Source organism: Desmodus rotundus, unplaced genomic scaffold (assembly GCF_022682495.2).
Source record: "Desmodus rotundus isolate HL8 unplaced genomic scaffold, HLdesRot8A.1 manual_scaffold_305, whole genome shotgun sequence".
In the NCBI taxonomy this organism is placed as follows: domain Eukaryota; kingdom Metazoa; phylum Chordata; class Mammalia; order Chiroptera; family Phyllostomidae; genus Desmodus; species Desmodus rotundus.
In genome coordinates, this window is record NW_026527374.1 from 1 (window position 1) to 26,839 (window position 26,839).

Consider the following 26,839-nt stretch of genomic DNA (forward strand, 5'->3'; position numbering starts at 1 on the left):
AGCTACGATTGGCTCTTCAGGACGGCACCGGTGAGAGCGAGTCAGGGATTGGCTTATCTGGTTTGGGCGGAAAATTCGAGTCGAAGTGGAGTTGCGCTCCCAACCGACCAGCGTCTGTGAAGAAGCCGCTGGCTCCGCGATTGTCTCGTGGGCCCCGCTAGTTTCGTCGCTTGCAGGGTTCTCGAGCTCTTTCACGACCGTCACCATGGAGGTGTCACCACTGCAGGTACAGCTCGCGGAAAAGGCGGGCTGCGGAGCCTGAGCACGGCCGGCTAGCTCCCCGGCTGCCCGTGAGGGGTGAGGCGTCTGGGCCGTGCGGCTCCGCCGCGGCGGGCTGGGAGCCGGTCTCCCCTGCGAGCCCCGCTCTCCGGGGCTCGGCGTGACCGTGGACAGGGCGAAACCCTGTAAGGTGCTACTATTGAAGTTGGGTCGGCTAAACTGGCTTCCAGGGGGCTGTGTTCCGTTGTACTGTCCCTAGGGACCGGACGCAGTGTCCGCCGGTGACTTGAAACGGCCGCAGCCAACCGAAACGGCGGCGCCGCTGCAGGCCGTGGTTTCGGCCAGTGCGTGCACGCGTGTCGTCACGGTAGGCGTTTTGTTCTGTTCGTAGTGTCCGGTAAACCTGTGACTAAACTCCCCTTTTCTTCCACTTTTTTAAAAAAACTTGCTAGCCCGTAAATGAAAATATGCAAATCAGCAAACCCAAGAAAAATGAAGATGCTAAGAAAAGACTGTCCATTGAGAGAATCTATCAAAAGAAAACACAGTTGGAACATATTTTGCTCCGTCCGGACACCTACATCGGCTCGGTGGAGTTAGTGACCCAGGTAAACCAGGCGGGATGCGGCTTCCCCTGGAGTGTGTGCGCTTTTCCCGGTGAAATCTCTGTGCGCCGTGGGCTCTCGGTGTCCCCGGACCAGCCTGAGCTCATACACACACGCGCGCACACACACATATGTATAAACACACACATGAATATATATGTGTACGTATTTAATCCTGAGACTTTACAGCAATCAGGACGACGAAACTAAATAAAGGGTGAGAATAAGTGTGTCTCTTTGCCTTGTTTCTAGCAAATGTGGGTTTACGATGAAGATGTTGGCATGAACTACAGGGAAGTAACGTTTGTTCCCGGTTTGTACAAAATCTTTGATGAGATTCTAGGTGAGTAAATTCTTTTATATGAAGACGTACTGGTGAAATCAGTCATAAGCGGTATCGTTCCTAACAAACCCTCTGTAGCCAGAACTGCCATTTCAAACAATTGTTGGCACAGATGAGGCAGTAAAGTTGAATTCTTTCCTAGAAACAGTACTATGAATAAATAAAAAATGCTGAATTAACAACTTGTCCATGCTACTGCTGTGCTTGAAATTTTTTCTATGTCTTTAACTATAAGAATTTTTTAAGTACTTCAATTTTTTTTACAAATGTGTGTTTTTGTTTTCAGTCAATGCTGCAGACAACAAACAACGGGACCCAAAAATGTCTTGTATTAGAGTCACAATTGACCCGTAAGTCTCTTGCTCACTCTTTTGTTTGTTATAGTTTATTGTTACTGTTAGTTGCATTTTCTTAGGTTTAAAGTACAGTTGGGTTTTTTTAATGAAAGTTTGCAAAAACACAGAAGGGCAGAATACTAAAATGAACAATCTATGATACCTGTCATCTAGGTCCGACAGTTATCAACACTTTGCCATATTTGCCTCAACTGTATTTTTGCTAAAGCATTTTACAACAAACTACAGACATTGTGGTGCTTCTGTCCCTAAATACTTCAGTAAGCATCTTCAACAATTGAAATATTCTGGATTCTAGAGCTTTTTTTTCCCCCCCACATAATGCTATGCAAATAATAAGCCAGCAGGTGGTGGTAGAGAGCTAACATTCCAGGTTGTAAATTCTGGTGTCCCTTTGTGGGTGGTCAGGATGCTTGTTTCACCTTTTTATTAGCCTCATCAAAATCCAAATAGCCCTGGTTGGTGTGGCTCAGTGGATTGATTGCGGGCCTGCAAACCAAAAGGTCGCTGGTTCCATTCCCAGTCAGGGCACCTGCCTGGGTTGTAGACCAGGTCCCCAGTGGGGGGCTGATCACCAGTGATGTCTCTCTTACACATTTACGTTTCTCTCCCTCTCTTTCTCTCTCCTCCTCTCTCTCTAAAAATAATTTTTTTTTAATCCATATAAAATTCTTAGCATTCTATTTACAAGCAGGGAAGTTTACAATTGGTAATGTTTTTCCCTTTCATATTTGTTTTGCAATGAGTTTTGTTGGGTGGGAAAGCTAAAAGAGCTAGGACAATACAGATCATCCTCTTAAAAGCAGTATAATAATACTATTCCCAAATTTTGTTCTTTCCATTGAGTATAAATTATTTCCCTTTGTTTACCCTAACATTTTAAAATTTCATGTTTTTTCAACATTTATCAGTGTCTGTGTAGGTGTTGGAACAGATTTTTTTTCCCCCCTCTTGGCTCCTATTTCAGGAGTATCAGGAACTAAGCATGGTGCAAAATGTAGTTCATGCTGAATTTCAGAAGAAATATATGAAAAAGAGCCATTAAGAAATTAAGACCATGAATTTACATATTTTAGAAATAATGATATGTAAATACAACACATGTTTAAGCACTAGTTTAACAATGAAACTCCAATTTTCTTTCCTTAGGGAAAACAATTTAATCAGTATATGGAATAATGGAAAAGGTATTCCTGTTGTTGAGCACAAAGTTGAGAAGATGTATGTCCCAGCTCTCATCTTTGGTCAGCTCCTAACTTCTAGTAACTATGATGATGATGAAAAAAAAGTAACAGGTAGAGTATTGAAGAAAATAAAGAACATATCGTTGCTTAAAAAAAAATAAAGTAAATACACCCATTAAATGACCATCTATGGCATAAAGTTTTTAAGTTTTAAAATCTTTATAATTGTATCTTTGCCAGTGATAAAGAAATAAAATTATTCATGTGATAAAAATCCAATAATATTTTAAATTTATTTGCCCAGGTGGTCGAAATGGCTATGGAGCCAAATTGTGTAACATATTCAGTACCAAATTTACAGTGGAAACAGCCAGTAGAGAATATAAGAAAATGTTCAAACAGGCAAGTAAATAGGTATCTGGTGCCTTGATTATAAATTGTATGATACCACTTTTTAATGGCATAAATGGTTGACTTAATTTAACATGATTTATAATCTTAAAATGTGGGAGATTATTCACAAATTAAACACATATTCGGTTATTTTTTAGAACTTATAAATTTGTGTTATTTACTTCTAGTTTGTAAGGTGACTTGAATTTCTCATCTTTCCCATTCTTTACTTCCACAGACATGGAGGGATAACATGGGGAGAGCTGGTGAGATGGAACTCAAGCCCTTTAATGGAGAAGATTATACATGTATTACCTTCCAGCCTGATTTGTCTAAGTTTAAAATGCAAAGCCTAGACAAAGATATTGTTGCACTAATGGTTAGAAGAGCATATGATATTGCTGGATCCACTAAAGATGTCAAAGTCTTTCTCAATGGAAATAAGCTGCCAGTAAGTGTTTTCCAGTCATGAGGGAATTTGTGATCATTGTCAAAAGCAAAATTGATTTTCTTTCAGGTTTTCCTTAACACTTCTCAGTTATGTTCCTGAAAAGAAAACTGTATACCACTTTTTAATCAGCTCATTTTAAACTCACAAATGGAAATTTCTTTCTCAAAGAAAAACCTAACTGCATCCTTTTCTGCCCTTTAATTCTTTCATGTCCATCACTGAACAATCATTTCATTGGTTTTGAAAAATATTAGTCTATTACTGAATCTGCTTTTTGTAACTTTTTTGTATACCATTTTAATTCTTGTACAGGTGAAAGGATTCCGTAGCTATGTAGACATGTATTTGAAGGATAAGGTAGATGAAACTGGCAATCCACTGAAAATTATCCATGAACAAGTAAACCACAGATGGGAAGTGTGTTTAACAATGAGTGAAAAAGGCTTTCAGCAAATTAGCTTTGTCAACAGCATCGCTACTTCCAAGGTAATTTTATTCTTGAATTATTAATCATGATTTATATTTTCATATGTATTCTTACTATTTTTAATATATAAAATGAACTTGGATATTTGGCTACCTCAGTGCAAAGTAAGCTAAATCAGACTTTTATATTGGTTGTTATAATTTTGAGGATGCTGAGCTTTATAATTGGGCATTTTTATTCATTAGGGTGGCAGACATGTTGATTATGTAGCTGATCAGATTGTGGCTAAACTTGTGGATGTTGTGAAGAAGAAGAACAAGGGTGGTGTTGCAGTAAAAGCACATCAGGTATTGTATTTTGGCACAGTTTTCTTTTTCCAAAGTCAAGGAAGAAGAGACAGGCTCTTAATAAAGCATGAGTAAGTTTTTAGTGTTTAATATCAACTTTCACTGCAGGTGAAAAATCACATGTGGATTTTTGTGAATGCCTTAATTGAAAACCCAACCTTTGACTCTCAGACCAAAGAAAACATGACTTTACAAGTCAAGAGCTTTGGATCAACATGCCAACTAAGTGAAAAATTCATCAAAGCTGTGAGTACTTAGAGGGAAATAAAAAATAAAAGCACTTTTATTTTCCATTGCTCTCTCAGCTCTGCAGAAAAAAGATTCCTCCCACTTATTTTTTCACTCTAAAAAGGAAGTTTAAGCCCTGACTGGGGTTGGGCATCGTTCTGCAAAGGGAAAGGTCACAGGTTTGATTCCCAGTCAGGGCACATGCCTAGGTAATGGTTTGGTCTCTGGACTGGCACTTGCAAGAGGCAAACAGTTGATGATTCTCTCTTACATGGATGTTTCTCTCCCTCTCTTTCTTCCTTCCTTCCCCCTCTCTAAAAATAAATAAAATCTTTTTGAAAAAATGTAATAAACAGCTTTTACCTCACTGTTCTTACCAGGGTCTTTGACTATCACCTATATGCCTATATTCCCCCCCATTTTCTTCTTAATTTATTGATTTGAGAGAGAGACATCGATTTGCTGTTCCGCTTATCCTTGCATTTACATTGGTTGATTCTTATATGTGTCCTGACTAGGATCGAGCCTGCAACCTTGACATACCAGGACAACACTCTAACCAACTGAGCTACCCGGCCAGGGCACCTGCATTCCCCCATTTCATATCACCATTCAGTTTAGATCACTTCTGAACCTGGCCCATCTAAGTACTTACCAAACATTGAGTGCCTGAAGTTTCTCCATCACACATCCGAACTCAGTTAGTTCTCCCCATACTCACTGTCCTCCAAACAAGGACCTCTTCTACCCCGCAAAAACAAAGCTATTTCCTATCTTAGTAAAAGGCTCCCAACAGGGTGCATAAACAAGAAAGCCGGGAGCCTTCTCTTTGCCCCGCCAATCCAATAAGAATCACGTCTTGGATATATCAGTAGCCTTCCATTATCATCTGTTTTCTTAATAGTTCCTTAACATTCATACAATTTCAATCTTTGTAATGCCCTTGAGTAATCTGTGTTAAAGCACTTGTTTTGTCTTCACTCTCTTTTGGAAGTCTTATATTGATTTCCACTCTTAGAAAAAGCCCAAATTTCTCAATTTGGTCTACAAGATCCGGCCGTCTCCAACCTCATCTCAGGGCCACTCTTTCCTGTGTTATCTAACCTTCAGTCCTCTGGGCTTTAAATTCTGAGAAAACAGTACTCTTCCTCTCCTTAGAACTTTTTCCCTGAAATGCTTAAAGGTCTTCAATGTCATTTCCTCAGGAAAGCCTTTGCTTTCTACCCTTCTCCCCCACTAAGTTTGTTCCAGCAGAACACTGGATACACACCTATATGCAGCACATTTCCATTCATCCGTAACACTCATCACACTTGTGATTTCTCATTTTATTTCTGCCTTGTCTTCTTTGCTATAACCTCCATGAGGACAAGGACCATGTCTAATTTGTTTTACTGCTACATGTTCAACATGTAGCTCAGTGTCTGGCACAGTATAAGTGCATAGTCAGTGAATATTTATTGAGTAAATGAACCCAAAGGAACCAGCTTCCTCAGCAGTGATAACCCAAGACAGGAAGATGTGCCACCCTCTGTCCAGAAATCATATTTCTATCTCAATCTTTGAATTTTTTTTATGGGTGCTCAGTTGTATTCTAGATTTCTGAAAGAACTCTTCTTCCCTAACATGAGTTCTTCTCGTTTTCAGGCAATTGGTTGTGGTATTGTAGAAAGCATACTAAACTGGGTGAAGTTTAAGGCTCAAGTCCAGTTAAACAAGAAGTGTTCAGCTGTAAAACATAACAGAATCAAGGGAATTCCCAAACTTGATGATGCCAATGATGCAGGTACACACTTAATGTTTCTAAACTTTATGTCTGACAGTTGTTATTTGTCTTATTCATTAACAGCATACCATGAATATTTTTTCTTTGACAGTTAATATCAAGAGAATATTTTTACTCTGTTAAAAATCAGTAGATTCCCTGTTATTAAATACTTAGTTCATTTCCAGTTTTGGGCTATTATAAATAATGTTGAGATGATTGTTTGAGATTATAGAACAAATATGTTTACATATTGATCTACTGAGGAGAGGAAAATGTTTTCCTCAACTCTTAGGTCCCTGGCTTGGTCTAAAAATTAAACTGACAAATTGACAGGAAAAAACATATAGATTTACTTAATAATGTAAGCCAACTTGTTATGAATTATAAATTATTTGGGTTTTATCACAAAGCTATTAACAGCATGTCTGAATTAATATTTGAGGTTGAATTAAATGTGCCAGTATTAATTTGTGTTTTTATTTTAGGGGGCCGAAACTCTACTGACTGTACACTTATCCTGACTGAAGGAGACTCAGCTAAAACTTTGGCTGTTTCAGGCCTTGGTGTGGTTGGGAGAGACAAATACGGAGTTTTCCCTCTTAGAGGAAAAATACTCAATGTTCGAGAAGCTTCTCATAAACAGGTAGAATATAAAAACTATCTTTAGAATCTCTACCTAGTTTTATAATGCAGGACTTTATGCTGGATGTTTCATTCCCTCCTTGGGCATTTTAAAATATATTTTAGATTGTTTTCTATTTTAAGAAATTGGGTACATTATAGCATGTCTTAACAGATATTTCTGACTTACTAAAGTATGGGATAATAATAACTCAAAATACCAGAACTCAAGAAAATCCAAGCAACATACATCATTGTATTTCTTCGCTCTTTTCAAATTTATAAACAATATATGTCCATTTCAGATCATGGAGAATGCCGAAATTAACAATATCATAAAGATCGTGGGTCTTCAGTACAAGAAAAACTATGAAGATGAAGATTCACTGAAGACTCTTCGTTATGGGAAGATCATGATTATGACAGATCAGGTCAGATTTGCTTTTCAGAAACTTTAGATTGTTGCAATAAATTAAGCATGTCTTATTGTATCGTTGCTTTCCTGCCATGAAAGGAAATTACTTAACTTGTAGATTTAGTCATTGTCTCTAATCAGATACTATGGTTTATATCATATGTACTACATATACAGGTTAAGTCTAGATTTGAATAGTCTTTGAATATTTGAATAGCCTTTTTTTATTGAACCTCATTTTAAAAAATTGAGAAATTACCAGTATGTTGATCATAATTTTTTTAGTTTTTAAACAATTCTTCTGTGTTTGGCCTTCCAAATATTTCTAGGACCAAGATGGTTCCCACATCAAAGGCTTGCTGATTAATTTCATCCATCACAACTGGCCCTCTCTTCTGCGACATCGTTTTCTAGAGGAATTTATCACTCCCATTGTAAAGGTATATTAAATTCTAAGATACCATAATGCACAGGTGGCAAACACAAGGCCCGCGGGCCGAATCCAGTCCTCCACCTTGTTTTATCCGGTCTGGCACCTTGTTTCTACCTGGCGGCAGCGCCAAGCTCTCACTTAACTGTTAAGGAGTATTTACATTTATACAGTCCTAAAATTACATTCGTCCCTTTAAAGGCCCTACTTAACAAACCTTGATACACACTTAATGCCAGTGAAGTGTGTTGGTATGTAGGAGACCCAGCCCTGTGCAAAGTTGCAGCAATATGTTCTTTACCACAGGTGTCTAAAAACAAGCAAGAAATGGCATTCTATAGTCTTCCTGAATTTGACGAGTGGAAGAATTCTACACCAAATCATAAAAAATGGAAAGTCAAGTATTACAAAGGTTTGTAATGAAACTCGTATAGAACTTCTCATTTTGTAGTATACCATTATACAAGATTATATGGAGAAACTTGGTTATTCTGGGTTGTGTAGGTTTGGGCACCAGCACATCAAAAGAAGCTAAAGAATACTTTGCAGACATGAAAAGACATCGTATCCAGTTCAAATATTCTGGTCCTGAAGATGATGCTGCAATCAGCCTGGTGAGTTTGAATTGTATTTCTTTGTTGTTGTTATTCAATTACAGTTGTATGCCTTTTCTCCCCATCCCTCCACCCCACCCCAGGTGAACCCACCTCCCTCCCCCCCCCCCACCCTCCCCCTTGGTTTTGTCCATGTGTCCTTTATAGTAGTTCCTGTTGAATTGTATTTCATACATACATTCTAGTTTTATAATCACTGCTTTAGCTAGTCAATTGAAACATTTAAATTTTTATATAATAGAATGTTTTTTAGATTAGAGTGTTTTCAGTAAGCAAATCCCAGAGAAAGGGACCGGATATTTTAGAAAACTGAGTTTTTGTTATTACAAGAGATATTTTGGAAACTGTTAGTACCAGTGATACCTTTTTCATCTTCTAATTTGTAGGCCTTTAGCAAAAAGCAGACAGATGATCGAAAGGAGTGGCTAACTCATTTTATGGAGGATAGAAGACAACGGAAGTTACTTGGCCTTCCTGAGGTAAAAACTTTAAATATATCCCACAAAATAGACTATTTGCTGATCTTTTAGGATTGGTAGAAGAAATTTAAGTCATTGAATAGTTACTTCAGTAAAAAGTATAATAATCGATAGCTATATACATGCTCCTATTCTTATTTAGATTGCTACATAAATATATTGGGCATAAAAAAATTACCAAGAGAGTGCACTTTATTATATTGCACAGCAATTAAATTTGCTTTATCTTTAAAACAAAATACTTCTGAATTTTTGAGGGACTTAATAACTACCCTAAAAATACTGAGAGGTTTCTTTGTTTCATTATTTTAAACTAGCTCATGTAATACTCTCTTTGGTCCCCCAGGACTACCTGTATGGGCAAACCACCACATATCTGACGTACAATGACTTCATAAACAAAGAACTTATCCTGTTCTCAAATTCTGATAACGAGAGATCTATCCCATCTATGGTCGATGGTGAGTTCCAGCTTTTTCAGTCTGCTTTTATCATAACATAGAAATCAATGCCTAGAAACAGTTAAATTGAGGATACTAACATTTGCACTTCTTTCATTTTGAAGGTTTGAAACCAGGTCAGAGAAAGGTTTTGTTTACTTGTTTCAAACGGAATGACAAGCGAGAGGTGAAGGTTGCCCAGTTAGCTGGGTCAGTGGCTGAGATGTCCTCTTATCATCATGGGGAGGTAAACACACAATCAAATGTTTACAAAAAGCACAATAGCAGAAATATCTGTAAAATCATTCTCCAAACACTTAGTGACAATATAAGCTTGTATATCCGTAGCAGAGAACAATTTGGTGAAAGCTATCAGACAAGATACATGCTTACACTTTGATAAGTCTGTAAGGATCTGTGTTCAAAGATGTTATATTATAACTTTGATGCTAAAATTTAAACATCAAAAATGTCCCGAGTGAAAAATTGTTATAAATTGTGACACATCTGTGCATGGAGACAGTGATATAACTTACGTGCATCTCTGTGTACTAATATTGAAGAATGTTTGTGTACTGTGTCAGGCGAGGGAGAAAAAGATAGAACAGTATGTAAAACAAAAAGTCTGGAAGGATGTGTTTCAAATTACTGACTTGTTATCCCTGGCAATTGGAAAGGGCAACTTTCCAATTTTTTTTTTTTAATTTTATTTATTTTTAGAGGAGGGGGAAGGAAAGGAGAAAGAGAGGGACAGAAGCATCAATGTATGGTTGCCTCTCACATGCCCCCTACAGGGGACCTGGCCTGCAACCCAGGCATATGCCCCAACTGGGAATTGAACCTGTGACCCTTTGATTCACAGGCCCACACTCAATCCACTGAGCCACACCAGCCGGGGCTTCCAATTTTTTATACGTTTGAATTATTTGACTTTACACAAACATACATTTTTTAAAAAATTTGTGATTGCATTGCTTTTTTTTGTATTCATTATGTTTTAAAGAACTAGATTGCTTATACGTTTCTAGAACTTTTGATTGTCTTGCTTGCTGCTTTCAATTAAAATACATTGGGTGCTCAGTATATGTCCATACAACAAAGATTTGTGGAATGTTTACCATGTACCAGGTATACAAAGATAATGTGTTTCTTACCTTCAAGATATAATCACAGTTTAACCAAGAGGGCCAACACACAACTACAGAATAAAGTTATACATGCTAGGGTAGAAATGAGCAAAGTGTTGTGACTAAAGTAGGGAATTTTTCACTCTGCTTTGGGTGAAGAAAGGAGCTATGCCTTCAAGGACTTGATTAAAATTACTGGAAGGCAAGAGCCCTGAACTTGGAGCCTGAGTCTTGAGTTAAAGCACTACATCTGCCATGTACTTATCTGAGCAAACTCAATAAACATTTATACCTCATAACATCCTGTAGGGTTATAGTACAGCTTAGTCATAATAATGGGTATGTATTAAAAGCCTACAGATCAGATTAACAAATCTTTTCCTTCCTCAGATGTCACTAATGATGACCATTATCAATTTGGCTCAGAATTTTGTGGGTAGCAATAATCTGAACCTCTTGCAGCCCATTGGTCAGTTTGGTACCAGGCTGCATGGAGGCAAGGATTCTGCTAGTCCTAGATACATCTTCACAATGCTCAGGTAGGTTAATGCTTTCAATTTCTAGTGAATTGCCATTTCTAATTTTGAAATAATATGAGATTTAGTTGACAAAAAATATTTAAAAATTCAATTAATGAGAAAATGTGCCTTTAAAATTTTTTTTTACTTACTGATTTTAGAGGGGGGGTGGACAAGGGGGAGAGAGAGAAACATCGATTTGTTGTTCCACTTACTTATGCATTCATTGGTTAATTCTTAATGTGCCCTGACCAGGGATCAAACCCACAACCTTGGTATATTGGGACAATGTTTTAACCAACTGAGCTACCTGGCCAGGGGACGAAATGTGCTTTTGATGCAGATGCTTAGAATGTTGATTTTTTAAAAAACAAAAAGTAGCTCATTATGTACTGTGGTGGTGCAATAAATGCTAAGAAGAAAAATAAAGTAGGTAAGACTGATTGAAGTGGTGCTACTTAATTATGCTACTCTTGGCCATGAGCACATAGACAAAATTCTGTTTCAGTTTGATAGCCATAGACTTTGTGTCCTTTAGATGTATTGTTTCCTCGCCTAATCATAAATGTTTTTACTTCCATTGCATGTTTTCCTTTCTTTCTTTATATAGAGAGTGGTTTTCAACCAGGATAGATTTTTGCCCCCCAGGTAACATGTATTGTAGCAACGTCTGGAGACATTTTTGATTGTCTTAACTAGCGGAGCCATGCTACTGGCATGTAGTGGGCAGAGGCCAGGAATACTACTAAACACTGCAAGACACAGGACAGCCCCCCACAACAAAGACTTATCTGACCCAAAATGTCAGTAGTGCCAAGTCTGAGAAACCCTGCTGCAGAATTTGGGTCAGAGTAAAGAAGAGCTTGATTCTTCCTAAATACCACAATTGAAATTATACATCCTTTACAAGTCTATGAAAAGTATGTTATGAATGGTCAAGTTTTCAGCTGTCAACTTATTCGACCTTTCAGCAGCACTGGATACAGTTAATCACTTCATCCTTCTTGAAACTCTATTTTTTATTTGGCCTCCAAGACAACAGACTGTTGATTGTCCTTCTTATTAGCCCTTTTTTCTGGGTTCTTATCTTCCCAGCTTCTAAATACTGCTCTGCTTCAAAGCTCCTTCACCAGACCTCTTTCCACTTGCTACTTCCCACCCATAGTGCCTCACCCAATTCAGTCTGATAACTTCAGCCCTGACTCTCTAAACTGTTATATATCTGACCGTCCTCTTAACATGCACCAATTGGATATCTAGTAAGCAACTCAAATGTAAGTCCAAAGCAAAATCCTGCCTCAGTAAATGGAATGCATCCTTCTAATTCTCAGGCTAAAAACCTTGAAGTCACCTTGACTTCTTTTTGCCACACTTGTGTCCAATCCATTGTCAAATCCTATGGTCTCTGCATTGGAAAAATACTAAGCCACACCATTCATCTAAACAATTATACTTTAGTCTACTCTCCTTCTTGTGGCAGCCAATTTTTTAAAAAATAGGTCACTGATTCAGAACCTTGCAACTGCTTCATTTAGAGCAAAATCTAAAGCCCTAGTTTATCTAACCAAACCTTGTATGATCTGTGCACTCACTGCCCCTATCTTTTGATTCCATCTCATATTATCTGTGCTCCAAATATACCTGGCCTCTTTGACTGTGCATGCCAAGCACACTCCCACTTCAGGGCCTTTTACTTGTCCCTCTCGCTTGCAATACTCTGCAGATAACCTCAGAGTTCATTCTTTCAGTTTCTTCTCTGCTCAAATGTTTTCCTGTCAGAAAGTACCCACTATTCCTTAGCATCACTTCAATCAGTCTTACCTACTTTATTTTTCTTCTTAGCATTTATTGCACCTCCTGACAAAATGTGTGTTTGTTGTCTAGCTCCCTGTGAGCTCCTTGGAAGCTGAGACTTTATGTTATCAGTTCCTGGCACATAGAAGGTGCTCAGTAATTATTGTTAACTGAACATTGGTCAGCAAATAAAGCCAAGGTAATTTTCATGTATAAATATGAGATTAACACATCTTTTTCATGAAAGTTAATTCACCAATGCCAGTATTTTTGTAAAATAACCTTATTTGATTGTTCTCTTTAGTCCTTTGGCTCGGTTGTTATTTCCACCAAAAGATGATCACACATTAAAGTTCTTATATGATGACAACCAACGTGTGGAGCCTGAATGGTACATCCCTATTATACCCATGGTGCTGATAAATGGCGCTGAAGGAATTGGTACTGGTTGGTCCTGCAAAATACCCAACTTTGATATTCGTGAGGTTGTGAATAACATAAGGAGATTGATGGATGGAGAAGAACCTTTGCCAATGGTAACTATTTTGTGTGTGTTAGGAACCTCAGTTTTCCTCTGATTTCAATTTAGTAGACTGTGCTTAAAGAGGACAATTAATTTCACTTAAATGTTAGATTTATTGTTTAATGCTATTGTGATTTCTGTTCTTAGTATCACATTTAGAAAGCATTCTTTTTTTAAAATACCAATTTAGCTTCCAAGTTACAAGAACTTCAAGGGCACTATTGAAGAGCTGGCTTCAAATCAGTATGTCATTAGTGGTGAAGTGGCTATCCTTAATTCCACCACCATTGAAATCTCAGAGCTTCCCATCAGAACATGGACCCAGGTAAGTAACTGGGTTTTTGTGTGTTTGTGTGTACATGTGATCAGCAGAAACACTTTCTGTACTAAGGCTTGTTGACTATTCAGGAACCTATGTTTCAGAAACTTACAAAAGGATTATTTATTTCTTTAGACATACAAAGAACAGGTTCTAGAACCCATGTTGAATGGCACTGAGAAGACGCCTCCTCTTATAACAGATTACAGGGAATACCATACAGACACCACGGTGAAGTTTGTGGTGAAGATGACTGAAGAGAAACTGGCTGAGGCCGAGAGAGCTGGACTCCACAAAGTCTTCAAACTCCAAACCAGTCTCACATGCAACTCTATGGTACGTCTTGTTTTATGAGATACATATGTTTCCATTTATATTGGGATTAATATCAATTTTAAAAGGAAATCATAGGCTAATTTTATGTTTTGAAAGAATAAAGTCATTCCTCCAAAACCATTAAAGTTCAGCCAATTTACCTATTCTTGGCTCTACTCTTATTTTTCTTTTCCAGGTGCTTTTTGACCACGTAGGCTGTTTAAAGAAATATGACACGGTGCTGGATATTCTAAGAGACTTCTTTGAGCTCAGACTGAAATATTATGGATTAAGGAAAGAATGGCTTCTAGGAATGCTTGGTGCTGAATCTGCTAAACTGAACAATCAGGCACGCTTTATCTTGGAGAAAATAGATGGCAAAATAATCATTGGTATGTGTTTGAAATAAACACTTGTACTAAACTACAATTGTGCCCAACTGCCTTTAAGTATCTTTGGTGAGAGTAATGGTGGAAGAGAGGGCAAAAGCCATTTAGTTCCGCTGGCTACTTGAATTGAGCATTTCTTTGAAATACCTAATTAGGTCTTTTACAGTTTGAAAGACATAGCTTTTCCTAGATTGAGCATCTTGAAGAATCAAGATTTAGTTGACATTGAGACAGAATAGAGCTAAAAGAGGTGCCTGTGTAAAGTAACTGTCAAGAGAAAAGTCTGACAGAAAAAAGGGCTGGAAGTGAGATTATAAGTGCTTCTACTATAAGTAAGTTGTATCCCTAAGCCTGAAAGAGTCCTCTCTTAGGGAATTTTTTAAGATGTTCTAGAAGCAACCAAGTCAGGGTTTAACTGACCAGGAAAAAAACAGTTTTGACTAAAGCTTGGTAAAAGGAAGTTTTAAAAAGAGAGCTCAGTTCTAGCCAGGGTTAACAAGGAAAGCTGGGCAACTAACTCAGGCTAAAACAGCAGGTTCCCAAAAGATGACAACACGAGTTCCTAGTGATCAAGGGAAATTTTTCTGGTGGTACATAAAAATGTTTAATTCAATTGTTACATGTTCAATTTCATGAATATTTCTTTTAATTAATTGTTTTAGACCGAGGGGGAGGGAGGGAGGGAGTAATAGAGGGAGAGAAATGTCAATGTATGGTTTCCTCTCACGTGCCGTCTACTGGGGACCTGGCCCACAACCTAGGCAATGTGCCTTTATTGGGAATCGAACCAGCAATCCTTTGATTTACAGGCCGGTGCTCAATCCACTGAGCCACACCAGCCAGGGCAATTTCATGAATTTTTGTTTTTTAAATAACACTAACATATCAACTCCTTAATTTCACAGATATTATTGCTTAAGACAAGACTAAAATTAGTAATACTGAACATGACACAAAGAAAAACAAAAAGTAAAGTTTGTATTCACTACTGTAAACATTGGAAGAGAGGTTCTATTCAAAAAAGGGAATGAGTGCAACATGGAGAAATCAATATGTGCGTGGTGGCACTAGAAACTTGTCCAATTAAATATGGGAATTTTTAAAAACCAGCGAGTATAATTGAAGTAGAGACCAGAAATAAAAGTTTGGATTGTGTTTTGCTGAGTTATGTATGATTAGGTCACAACCTCACATGATTTGACTGCCACCTTGTGGTAATTTACATTTGTCAATGGTTTAGGGCCATGATCAACCAGTGTCCCACAAGAATTTTTAAAACATGCAGTATCTTACTTTTTATTCAGGGGCACCAACCTCTTTTCCCTTAGATTGTCAAATTAAATGACAACAACTAGAACAACAGTAGCCATGTGCTGTGAATGAATAAAAATTATTGCTATTTTTTTGTCAGATCAGCAAAAATATTTTTTGACATGCCACAGAATTTTAGTAATTGTTTTATGTGTGCCACGAGATGAAAAAGGTTGAAAATTGCTGGTTTAGGGAGAATGCTTAACTATAACTGAACCTTGAACAACGAAAGTTTGAACTGGGTAGGTCCACTTATACACAGGGTTTTTTCCAACAAATATGTTGGAAAATTTTTGGAAGGTTTGCAACAATTTGAAAAACCTCACACCTCACCTAGGCTCTCCTGTAGCTTCTTCTGTTGTAAGCTCTCCCTTGTTTCACTCTCCCCAACTTTAATAAACATACTCTCAAAATCAAAAGAAAAAAAGAAAGAAAAACCTCGCACATGAACCATATGATTTTCTTAATATTTTCTTTTTTCTAGCTTTATTCTAAGAGTACAGTATATAATACATATAACATACAAAATATGCTAATCAGTTAAATGTTATTGGTTATTGTATTTAACATGTTATTGTATATAACATGTTATATGTTACTGTTTATGTAATTGGTTATGTTATTGGCTTCCAGTCAAGAGTAGACTATTAGTTAAATTTTGGGGAAGTCAAATCATATGGAGATTTTCAACTATTCACTGGATCGTGCCCTGTACCCACCCCCACCCCCGTACCCTCCCAGCCCCGCCATACATTGTTCAAGGGTCAACTGTATATACCAGGATGTATAAATATATGGGAAAGACAGTTTACTGTAAATTTCCACTTCTAATTTTTTGAATTAATATGGTAAAACCTTATCACTTTCCTAAAATAGTACTCAATACCAACCACTACCTCTGTTTACATTTTTTTAATAGAAAATAAGCCTAAGAAAGAATTAATTAAAGTTTTGATTCAGAGAGGATATGATTCGGATCCTGTGAAGGCTTGGAAGGAAGCCCAGCAAAAGGTAATTTCTTGGTTAGCATTTTTCTATATTATTAAAGACTGTGTATAATCTAATGTTTATGTCCAACATTTCCTATTAAAACTACATTTTAATTCCTCCTCTAGGTTCCAGATGAAGAAGAAAATGAAGAGAGTGACAATGAAAAGGAAACTGAAAAGAGCGACTCTGTAACTGGACCAACTTTCAACTACCTTCTTGATATGCCTCTTTGGTACCTAACCAAAGAAAAGAAAGATGAACTGTGCAAACTAAGAAATGAAAAAGTGAGTTGCTGGTGGATGGTGCATGTTGCTCAATTATGTTCCAATCGTGAAAGCAAAAAACTTAATTGTGTGCTTAATGAAAATGCTGTTTATGCACATAAATTAACTCTTAATTTTCTGACGATTTAATGAAGGAACAAGAGCTAGAAACATTAAAAAGAAAGAGTCCATCAGATTTGTGGAAAGAAGACTTGGCTGCTTTCATTGAAGAGCTAGAGGTGTGTAGTTTATAATACCCATGTTAGAATTTTTACTAATAAAATAATAGATTCTAGCAATATATCTCTTTATCGAGATATTTCACAATTGGCAGTAGAAATAATATGGGAGGCATAAGGAAACATTCCAAGATAACACATAAAAGAACAAATTGTTTAAAACTAGTTAAAGTAGATGATGCCAGGAAACATACTAACCTGGAAGTTTTTGAACAAAGAAAGGGCAGGAGTTGATTTTTGACCTATTGAAACTAAGAAGATAAAGAGAATTAAATGTGAGAGAAGACCATCCCAACCCAGCTGACTTTTCAGCCTAATCAGTAGTTTCAGAAGATCCCCTGTTACTTAAGGGTTCACTAATACAGTTTTCCAACATTATTTTAACATAAGAAAATACTTCATAAATTAAGCTAAAAGGATTAACATGCAAATTCATATTATTGCACTTCAGAATGATGTCCAACTTACAATCAGTTGATTGGATAAGTGTGCATTACTGGAATTACATCCTTATTTTTTGAGTTTACAAATATGTATATATGTTTTTTGTCTCTAATCTCATTTCCCCTTTTTTATCCTCAAAAAGATTCAGTGGTAAAATCAAGAGTAGAACCCAGTCTTCTGTCTCCACATTGTCCAAAGTCTGAAATTATCTTTACTATTGTGGTGGTATACTTAGTTATGGAACAGGTTATCACAAATTTAAGGTATAACAAATTGAAATCAGTTTAACTGTTGTCTTTTATGCTATCTCTATGAAGTATAAAGATGTTATAATAATGTCTTTGTTAGCTTATAAACTTGCTTTCTTCTATCCCTTTTTTTAGGCTGTTGAAGCCAAGGAAAAACAAGATGAACAAGTAGGACTCCCTGGGAAAGGGGGGAAAGCAAAGGGGAAAAAAGCACAAATGGCTGAAGTTTTGCCTTCTCCCAGTGGAAAAAGAGTCATCCCCCGAGTGACCATAGAGATGAAAGCAGAGGCAGAAAAGAAAAATAAAAGGAAAATTAAGGTAATGCTCATGAAAACATTATATGTAAAATACTTAAGGCTTATCTCCACATAAAATTGAACAAATTATATCATAAATTTTTTACTCCTATAGTTTGGGATTTAGCCTATTTCTAATCATAACATTCCTTACGAGCCTGATTTTTTAAATGTTTAAGTATCTTGAAAAAGGTCATACCTATACCTTTATTCAGAGCTCTTAGCGAGAACCCAAAGAAAAAATCATTCTTTGACTAGAAATAGATTTGTACCATGTTTTCAGACTATAAGACGCACCCCCCCGCCCCCAATTTGGAAGGAAAATGGGGGTGCATCTTGTAGTCTGAATGTAGCTTACCTGGCTCACGGGTGGGGGGGGGGGGGTGGCTGCGGTAGAGCAGGGTGTTTTCCCCTATTTTCTTCCTCTAAAACCTAGGTGCATCTTATGGTCCAGTGCATCTTATAGTCCCAAAAATACGGTATATTTGACCTCACATTATTCCAAGTAATAAAACTTGGCACAATGTGACTGCTTGCATCGTGCTTTTTTAAAATTATTAATTATATCTTATTGATTATGCTGTTACTGTAGTCCCAATTTTTCCCCTTTTGCCCCCCTCCACCCAGCACCTCCCACTCCCTCAGGCAATCCCCACACCATTCATTGTTCATGTCCCTGGGTCATGCGTATAAGTTCCTTGGCTACACCATTTCCTATATTGTACTCTACATCCCCATGACTATTCTGTACCTATTTGTACTTTTAAATCCCCTCACCTATTCATCCATTCTCCCACACCCCCCTACCATCTGGCAACTGTCAAAACCCTCTCTGTGGCCATGATTTCTGCCTCTGTTCTCATTTTCTGAGTGTGTGTTTCAGATTCAATTGTTGATAGATATATATTTATTGTCATTTTATTGTGCATAGTTTTGATATTTTTAAATAAGTCCCTTTAATATTTCATATAATGATGTTTTGGTGATGGTGAACTCCTTTAGTTTTTTCTTGTCTGGGAAGCTTTTTATCTGCCCTTTGATTCTAAATGAAAGCTTTGCTGGGTAGAGCAATTTTGGCTGTAGGTCCCTGCTTTTCATGACTTTGAATATCTTGCTATCTTTTAGAATGAAAATACTGAAGGAAGCCCTCAAGAGGATAGTGTGGAACCAGAAGGCCTAAAACAAAGACTAGAGAAGAAACAGAAAAGAGAAGCAGGTATTAAAACATTTTAGGGAAAATGGTATAGAATTGAGATAAAATTATGTTTGTTACCTAGTAAATCCCACATAGATATTGAGTAAGTTCTTAGTGGGTAACATGAAGGAGAGCTATGTTTAAAGTGTACTTGAACTTCCCTCATATTGTCTTTGGGATTTGATTTGAGTAAAAATTTTGTTAATTTAGCAGCTTGAATTCCTCAATTGGGATCCAAAGAAAACAAACCCAGTTTATTTGATTTCCCTTTCTAGCCAGTTATGAGATTCTAAGACATCAAATATATTAATATATAAAGCTTGAGGACCACATCTTAATCATGCTTGTATTATCCCTTGAGTTTAACACCATGCCTAGGATATAGTTAATACTCAGTAAATTAAATAGAATTAACAGTTCTATTAACCATTTGATTATGCCTTTACTGAGTATCTACTTTTTTTAACTTCTTCATTGAGATAGTCATATACCAAATTCAGCCATTTAAAGTGAATCAGTGGTGGTTTTAGTATTCTCCAAAGTTTTAGATAATTTCTTTCCCCAAAAACAAATGCTGTACCCAGTAATAGTCACTCCCCATGTCCTCCCACTCCTCCCCCTAGGCAACCTCTACTCTATTTCTGTCTCTAGATTTGCCTGTTCTAGATATTTCATATAAATAGAAAATCATATATGTGGTTGGTCTTTTGTGTCTTCATTTAGCATGTTTTCCAGGGTCATCCACATAGTAACATGTATCAATACTTCATTCTTTTTTTGTTACCAAATAACAGTTCATTATAGAGATATACTACATTTAGTTATTTGTTCATCAGTTGATATGTATTTGGGTTGTTTCAACATTCTGGCTATTGTACATAATGCTGCTATGAACATGTATGTGTAAGTTTTTGTGTGGACTTCTGTTTTAATTTCTCTTGGGTAGATAGATACATAGGAGTGGAATTGCTGGGTCATATGATATTTCTATGATATCCTTTTGAGGATCTGCCATAACTGTTTTCCAAAGCAGCTACACCACTTTACATTCCCATCAGCAGTTTGTGAGGGTTCCAATTCCTCTACATTTTTACCAACACTTATTGTCTCTCTTTTTCATTCTAGCGAACCTAGTGGGTATGAAGTGGTATTTCATTGTGGTTTGGGTTTTCATTTTCCCCTTGGCTAATGATGTTGAGCATCTTTTCATGTGCTTATTGGGCATTTATATTTCTTCGGAGAAATGTCTCTTCAGATCCTTTCCCCATTTTCTACCTTCTGTGGATTTTCTTGATGGTGTATTTTGGAGTACAAGTTTTTAATTTTCATGAAGTCTCATCTGTTTTTTTGCTCATGCTTTTAGTGTCATATCTAATCTTTTACCAAATCTCCAAGGTCATGTAGATTTACCCTTACGTTTTCTTGCAAGAATTTTAGTTTTAGCTTTTACATTTAGGTCTCTGGTCCATTTTTGAATTAATTTTTGTATATGACTTAAAGAAGGAGTCCAACACCATTCTTTTGCATGTGGATATCCAGTTGTCCAGCACCATAAATTAACAACTTCTTTCCCCACTGAACTGTCTTTGCCCTTGTCTCAACTCTATTCCATCGATTGATCTCTGTCTATTCTTGAGTATCCACTTCTGATAGATAATATGTGGTCAGTTCTGTGGGGAGTAAATGATAAATTGGACAAATAGAAACATCTAAGTATTAAAAAGAAGTAATAAAGCTATGTTGTGTGTGACATGCTGTGCAAAATTATATATTAGCCTTATAATGCAGCATACATAAACTTTAAACCCAACTAGCAATCATTTAGCATATAAAAACTGATGGATCAGTTAACGTATTTTGAACATTCATGTTCCCATCACTGTCTTAAATATTGTGAAGGCACAAGAAGTGGGAGAGCCCTGACTGGCGTGGCTCAGTTGGTTGAGCATGGTCCTGCAAAGCAAAAGGTCGCTGGTTTGATTCCCAGCCAGCGCACATGCCTGGGTTGTGGGCCCAGTTCCCAGCTAGGGTGTGTGTGAGAGGCAACCAATTGATGTTGCTCTCACACATCAGTGTTTCTCTCCCTCTCCTTCTCCCTCCCATCCTTTCTCTCTAAGAATGAATGAATGAATGAATGAGAAAGAAAGAAGTGGGAGAGCATGGCATTTACCCTCAAGAAAAAAGTTATAGCAGTATATGCTAGCCGTTGTAGCGGTTTATAGAGAAAGGTGAGATCAGTGTAGGTGCATATAGGTTATAGATGTTTTGTGAAAAGGGTTAGATTCTCAAAGATTAGGTATAATTTAGGCATTCCATGTTGGGAGAAGAAAAGTGGGCATATAATATTCATGGAATAATGAGAAGCCCCCCTTAACAGAATGGGAGAATGGTGTATAGGAAAATAATGGAACATAGTTAAACCAGTTATGGAGAGCCAGAAAACCAGGTTGTGGGAGGATGGATGACATTAGATTCAGCTAGGAAATATGAAATTAGTATATATACTGATAAAAATATGGAGAAAGGACTACATCAGAGCAATAATCTTTAATTGCCAACATGAGGGAAATAGAGAGCAAAGGATAGGCATGAGAGACATTTGGGGGAAAGAATTAACAAGACTTAGTGACATTAAATTGTCTCACAAAGTCATGAAATACCCCTCAAGGTTTGGTCCCAGCCGTTCTCCCTTTGAATTGTCTCCCTTGCCTTGACTTCAGCAATAACTTTTGTTGATCTCCTTGCACCTATTCTTGCTCCTTTCTGATCTCCACTTTTTAACCTGAAAGAACTTAAAAGGTAAATCTGGTCATATTGGTTCCCTATTTAAAACAAAATCCTTGCCCTGGTTGGGGGACACAGTTGTTTGGAGCATCATCCCACATACCAAACGGTTGTGGGTTTGAGATTTGATTCCTGGTCAGGGTACATACCTAGGTTGTAGGTTCAATCCTCAGTCAAGGCACACATAGGAGGCAACCAATCAATGTTTCTCTTGTTCTCTCTCTCTCTCTCTCTCTCTCTCTCTCTCTCTCTCTCTCTCTCTCTACCTTCCCCTCTCTCCCTTCCTCTTTCTCTAAAATCAATAAATATACCCTCAGATGAGGATAAAAAATAATAATAGAACAATCCTTAACAAAACCTCCCTCTGTCTGCCTCGCTGCTACTTTCCTGCCATAACAGATTTCTTTCAGATCCTTAAAGGCACTGTTTTCTCACATGCTTTTTCCTGAACTGAAAGACTTCATCACTCACCTCCCTTCCACTAGTTATCTTTTATTTAACCTATAGATTATAGCTCAAGTATCTTTTTCTTGGAGAAGCCTCATCTTTATACACATAAGCATACATACCACATACCCTACATAAACACATTGTATTTATTTATGGGATTAGTTGACCAATCTATAAGATGCACAAGAAGAGGGACTACATCTGTTTCTGCTCACCACTGTATTTATTCTCAGTACTAATTCAGAGCTCCATAAATATTTAAAGGGTGGATGGATGGATGATAGATGCAGAAAAGTGAGTCTACGAATACGTGAAGGTGGTTAATTCCTTTCTCTCTTCTAGGTACCAGAGCAAAGAAACAAAATACATTGCCATTTAAACCAGTCAAAAAAGGAAAGAAGAGAAACCCCTGGTCTGATTCAGAATCAGATATGAGTGGTAACGAAAGTGACTTTGATGTCCCTCCACGAGAAATAGAGCCACGAAGAGCAGCGGGTAAGACAAACTGAAGAACATGTAGATATGCTAAAGGATTTGACTGGCAATATATATCTCAGTGCACTCAATCCCAGAAATTATTATGTTAGAGCAGTAATTGTGTGTGTGTGTGTGTGTGTGTGTGTGTGTGTGTGTGTGTATACACACGTATACATATTTATTTATTTATTTATTTATTTATTTATTTGTGGGGGGAGGGAGGGAAGCATTGATTTGTTGTTCCACTTACTTATGCATTCATTGGTTGCTTCTTACACATGCCCTGGCTAGGAACTGAAACCACAACCTTGGCATATTGGCACCATGCTCTAACCAACTGAACTACCTGGCCAGGGTTATGTTCAATTTTTTTAAAACTAAAGCATCTTTTAGGAAATTCAACTGAAGCTTAAATTTTCATGAAACGTTATATCAATCTGTGGATCAAATATTCTATTAACCCTCTTTAATTCTTTATATATGAATGTTTTTAATAGCAAAAACCAAATTCACAGTGGATTTGGATTCAGATGAAGATTTCTCAGATTTTGATAAAAAAAGCGAAGATGAAGATTTTGTCCCATCAGATGCTAGTCCAATTAAGACCAAAACTTCCCCAAAGTAAGTGTCTTCTCTAATGTGGATTTTATCATGATTATTTTTCATAGTTGATAATCTTCTTTGTTGTTTGGCACATTTAGAATTGGTTGTCAGGATGTAATTTTCTTTTACTCTAGACGTATGAACAAAGAAGTGAAGCCACAGGAGAGCACCATGTCAGGTATGTGTTTAAGTAAAAATAGTGAGATGTCTGCTTCCCTGGGTGCTCAGATCCACCTGGGTTCTAATCCAGACTACATTAGCCAAGTCCTGCCTTTGAAAATAAATGTATGTTTTCATTAGCATTGCATTGGTGTTGTCCATTTTTAGTTTTGCGAATAAATAGGTTCTGCATTTAATACACTAAAAGTATAATGTGCTTGCCAGGTACTATGCTAGGTGCTAGAGATATAAAAATAACTGAATTCATAGGAGGGGAACTAAGCAGTGAGTGGATTTGCCTATGTTGTTTACATGTACTATATTTTCCTTTTCATTTGAAGTCCCAGATCTTGATGATGCCAAGGACAATGCACCACCTCCTCCAAGCTCATCTGCAGCTGACTTCCCAGCCGAAACCAAAATCACAAACCCTGTTTCTAAAAAGAGAGTAACAGTAAAGAAGATTACAACAAAAAGTGAGCCTAAGTCTTTGAGATGGGTTAATAATTTTGAGATTAACTAACTGGTTACCACAAGTCAATTTCCATTTTTTATTGCCACAAAAATTTGCTGTTGAAATCAAAATTAAATCTTTCCTAAATGAAAGAAAGTCTTTAGACCTTTATAATTGTAACTGGTGGTCAAAGGGTTTTAAAGTAGCATGTTTCTCGAAATGCCAGGCATTAACCAGCTCATTTCTATGACCAGGATAGTATTTACAAACAATTGTAAATGTTTAAGATAAAACACTCTTATTTTTTAAATGGATGCCTAAGAACACTAATTCTCTAGCACATTTTCAGCTCTATTGGATTGTCTTTTCCTATGTTATAAATAAGCAGTCAATAGGTTGCTAAAGACAGTTCACAGTGAGAACAATTCATCTGAGAATGGCCGTGATGAATCCCTGTGTTGACTTGCAGGTCAGTCTTCCACCTCCACTACAGGTGCCCCAAAAAGGGCTGCACCAAAAGGAACCAAGAAGGATCCCAGCTTGACTTCTGATGTCCCTCAAAAGCCTGATCCCCCTAAAACCAAGAATCGCCGCAAAAGGAAGCCATCTACTTCTGATGATTCCGACTCTAATTTTGAGAAAATGATTTCTAAAGCAGTCACAAGCAAGGTGAGTGTTTATCCTAACCAGTCCTTTGCTTGTAAATGTTTTAAAATGTAACCAAGCTTTGCTTTTAATAATTTGGTACATTTTTGAGAAAATAAATTTAAATCCCATAATTCATTTTACTTTTACTGTATTTAGTTTAGTTGTAACAAAGTTACATATGCCACTTAGTCCATGAGAGAGTTGCCCTAGATCTGTTTCTTACTACATATTAAAAGGTGGAAAACTTGAATTGTAGTCCACTGATACATTTTCTGCATTGAAACTCTGCTGTCAGGTTGACATGTGCAAATTGCTTGGGCTTTTCTCTTTTAGAAATACAAGGCGGAGGGTGATGATTTCCATGTGGACTTAGACTCCGCTGTGGCCCCTCGGGTAAAATCTGGACGGGCAAAGAAACCTATAAAGTACCTCGAAGAATCAGATGAGGATGATCTGTTTTAAAATGTGAGGTGATTATTTTAAGTAATGATCTTATTGAGCCCAAGACTGGTTTTAAAGTTACCTCAATCTCTTTATTTTCCTCCCCTTTGAATTTAGTTTGGGGAAGATAGTTTTAATCTGGAACCATCAAAGGGAAATGTGTAGACCTCAGTGTCCCTTACATTTTCGTAATACCACCTAAATGGTGATCCATCTCATGGGTTTTGTTTGCGTCTCTGCTTTGTTTATGTTTTCAGTCTGTTTTGTCTTTAAAATCTGGTTTTAACTTCTAGAGTCTAGAGGTAGCTGTGTGGTCGCTTCCCTGACCATAATGCATTAAGCTAAAATTGGATCACTTTGATATAAAAGTATCTATCTACTGTGCCTTCATTCCTACTTTCATAAATATGAGATAGAGCACAATTAATTCTCTGTTTTCTCTTAGTTGCATAGGTAATTTTCCATCAAATAGAACCTGGTAGTTCTAGTACAAATACTTTCTCCACTTGGCCTTTTTTGAACTTTTGTTCAAGCAATGAGTTGCTCATATCCTTTAGAATATCAGCAGAGGCTAAAGAAAAACACCCTGGCTGTTTACCCTCAACATGGTCAACAGGATAAAGGAAATTATACTGTAAGTTATGTGACTATCTCAACTTTTGATTTTTTTCCTCTTGCTGCCTCTGAGTCTGAATTTCCCAAAGAACAAATTTCTCGGGAGCTCTGGATTGCAGAAGAGTGAGGACAACATTCACTCAAAGATCTCACATATTTTATTGACGCCATACTCAGCAGCGAGCTGGTCTATCCATTTTGGGAAATCTCCATAATGTTCAATTTGTAACCTCTTTAAGACCTTTCTGCCTTTTACATGTGTGTAATTTGAGTGGTGTTATCAATGTTTTTGTAAATATTTAATATGTTTTTCTATTTAGCTTATTCCAACAATTTTATACTTGAATAAAACATTGTGAACATTGCAACCGATCAATTGCCCTTTTTCTCCCTGCACTATACCTTTTTCTTACTCTAAAATATATCCCTCTTCACTTCCCTTTTTTTTTTTAATAAGAATTTAAACCTTTTTTTTTTTTCTTAACTTCCTTTTAAGAACTGTTCTGATCATATTCTCATGTTCCTGACAGCCCCTGGCCGTAGTGATGGGTCTAAGAGATGGGCATTATGACCTAATCGAGGCCAATGAGGTTTTTCCCATGGGTTTTATACATGAGTACTACGTTGTTCTCCTCCACACTCAGAAGGCTTTGGCCCTACATCAGTAAATAGTTTTAAATATGCATGTATGTTTTTTTTAATGATTTCCTATTTTAACAATTTTTTTTTTCTTTTATTGATTCTAGAGCGGGGAAGGGAGGGAGAAAGAGAGGGAAAGAAATGTCAAAGTGAGAGAAAAACATTGATCAGTGCCCTCTTGCACACACCCCTACTGGGGACCAAACCTGCAACCCAGGCATGTGCCCTGACCAGGAATCGAACCCACAACTTTGCGGTTTGCAGGACAACGCCGAACC

General features: G+C 37.1%; 1 protein-coding gene across 1 annotated transcript; it reads left to right on the plus strand.

Annotated features, from left to right (window-relative positions):
• Positions 1 to 75: 75 nt before the first annotated feature.
• TOP2A (DNA topoisomerase II alpha) lies at positions 76 to 26,288 on the plus strand. Its single transcript, XM_024573084.3, has 35 exons — positions 76 to 226; positions 672 to 827; positions 1,077 to 1,167; positions 1,454 to 1,517; positions 2,673 to 2,818; positions 3,012 to 3,109; positions 3,339 to 3,551; positions 3,864 to 4,037; positions 4,224 to 4,325; positions 4,434 to 4,571; positions 6,201 to 6,339; positions 6,807 to 6,964; positions 7,248 to 7,373; positions 7,687 to 7,797; positions 8,094 to 8,199; positions 8,292 to 8,401; positions 8,788 to 8,880; positions 9,227 to 9,341; positions 9,446 to 9,567; positions 10,838 to 10,986; positions 13,064 to 13,295; positions 13,473 to 13,607; positions 13,737 to 13,937; positions 14,113 to 14,308; positions 16,536 to 16,627; positions 16,732 to 16,890; positions 17,025 to 17,108; positions 17,936 to 18,118; positions 19,222 to 19,312; positions 22,868 to 23,020; positions 23,500 to 23,623; positions 23,740 to 23,783; positions 24,106 to 24,240; positions 24,688 to 24,887; positions 25,200 to 26,288. Exons 1-35 carry the CDS (start codon positions 206 to 208, stop codon positions 25,326 to 25,328), a joined length of 4,590 nt encoding a protein of 1,529 aa, XP_024428852.1. The 5' UTR covers positions 76 to 205; the 3' UTR covers positions 25,329 to 26,288.
• Positions 26,289 to 26,839: the final 551 nt, after the last annotated feature.

Bases quoted from the DNA above. Each gene is read 5' to 3' on its own strand.
- TOP2A (XM_024573084.3), top strand. From the start codon at position 206: ATGGAGGTGTCACCACTGCAG. The intron at 9,568-10,837 runs GTAAACACACAA...TTCCTTCCTCAG, and splicing joins CCTCTTATCATCATGGGGAG to ATGTCACTAATGATGACCAT. The intron at 19,313-22,867 runs GTATTAAAACAT...TCTCTCTTCTAG, and splicing joins GAAACAGAAAAGAGAAGCAG to GTACCAGAGCAAAGAAACAA.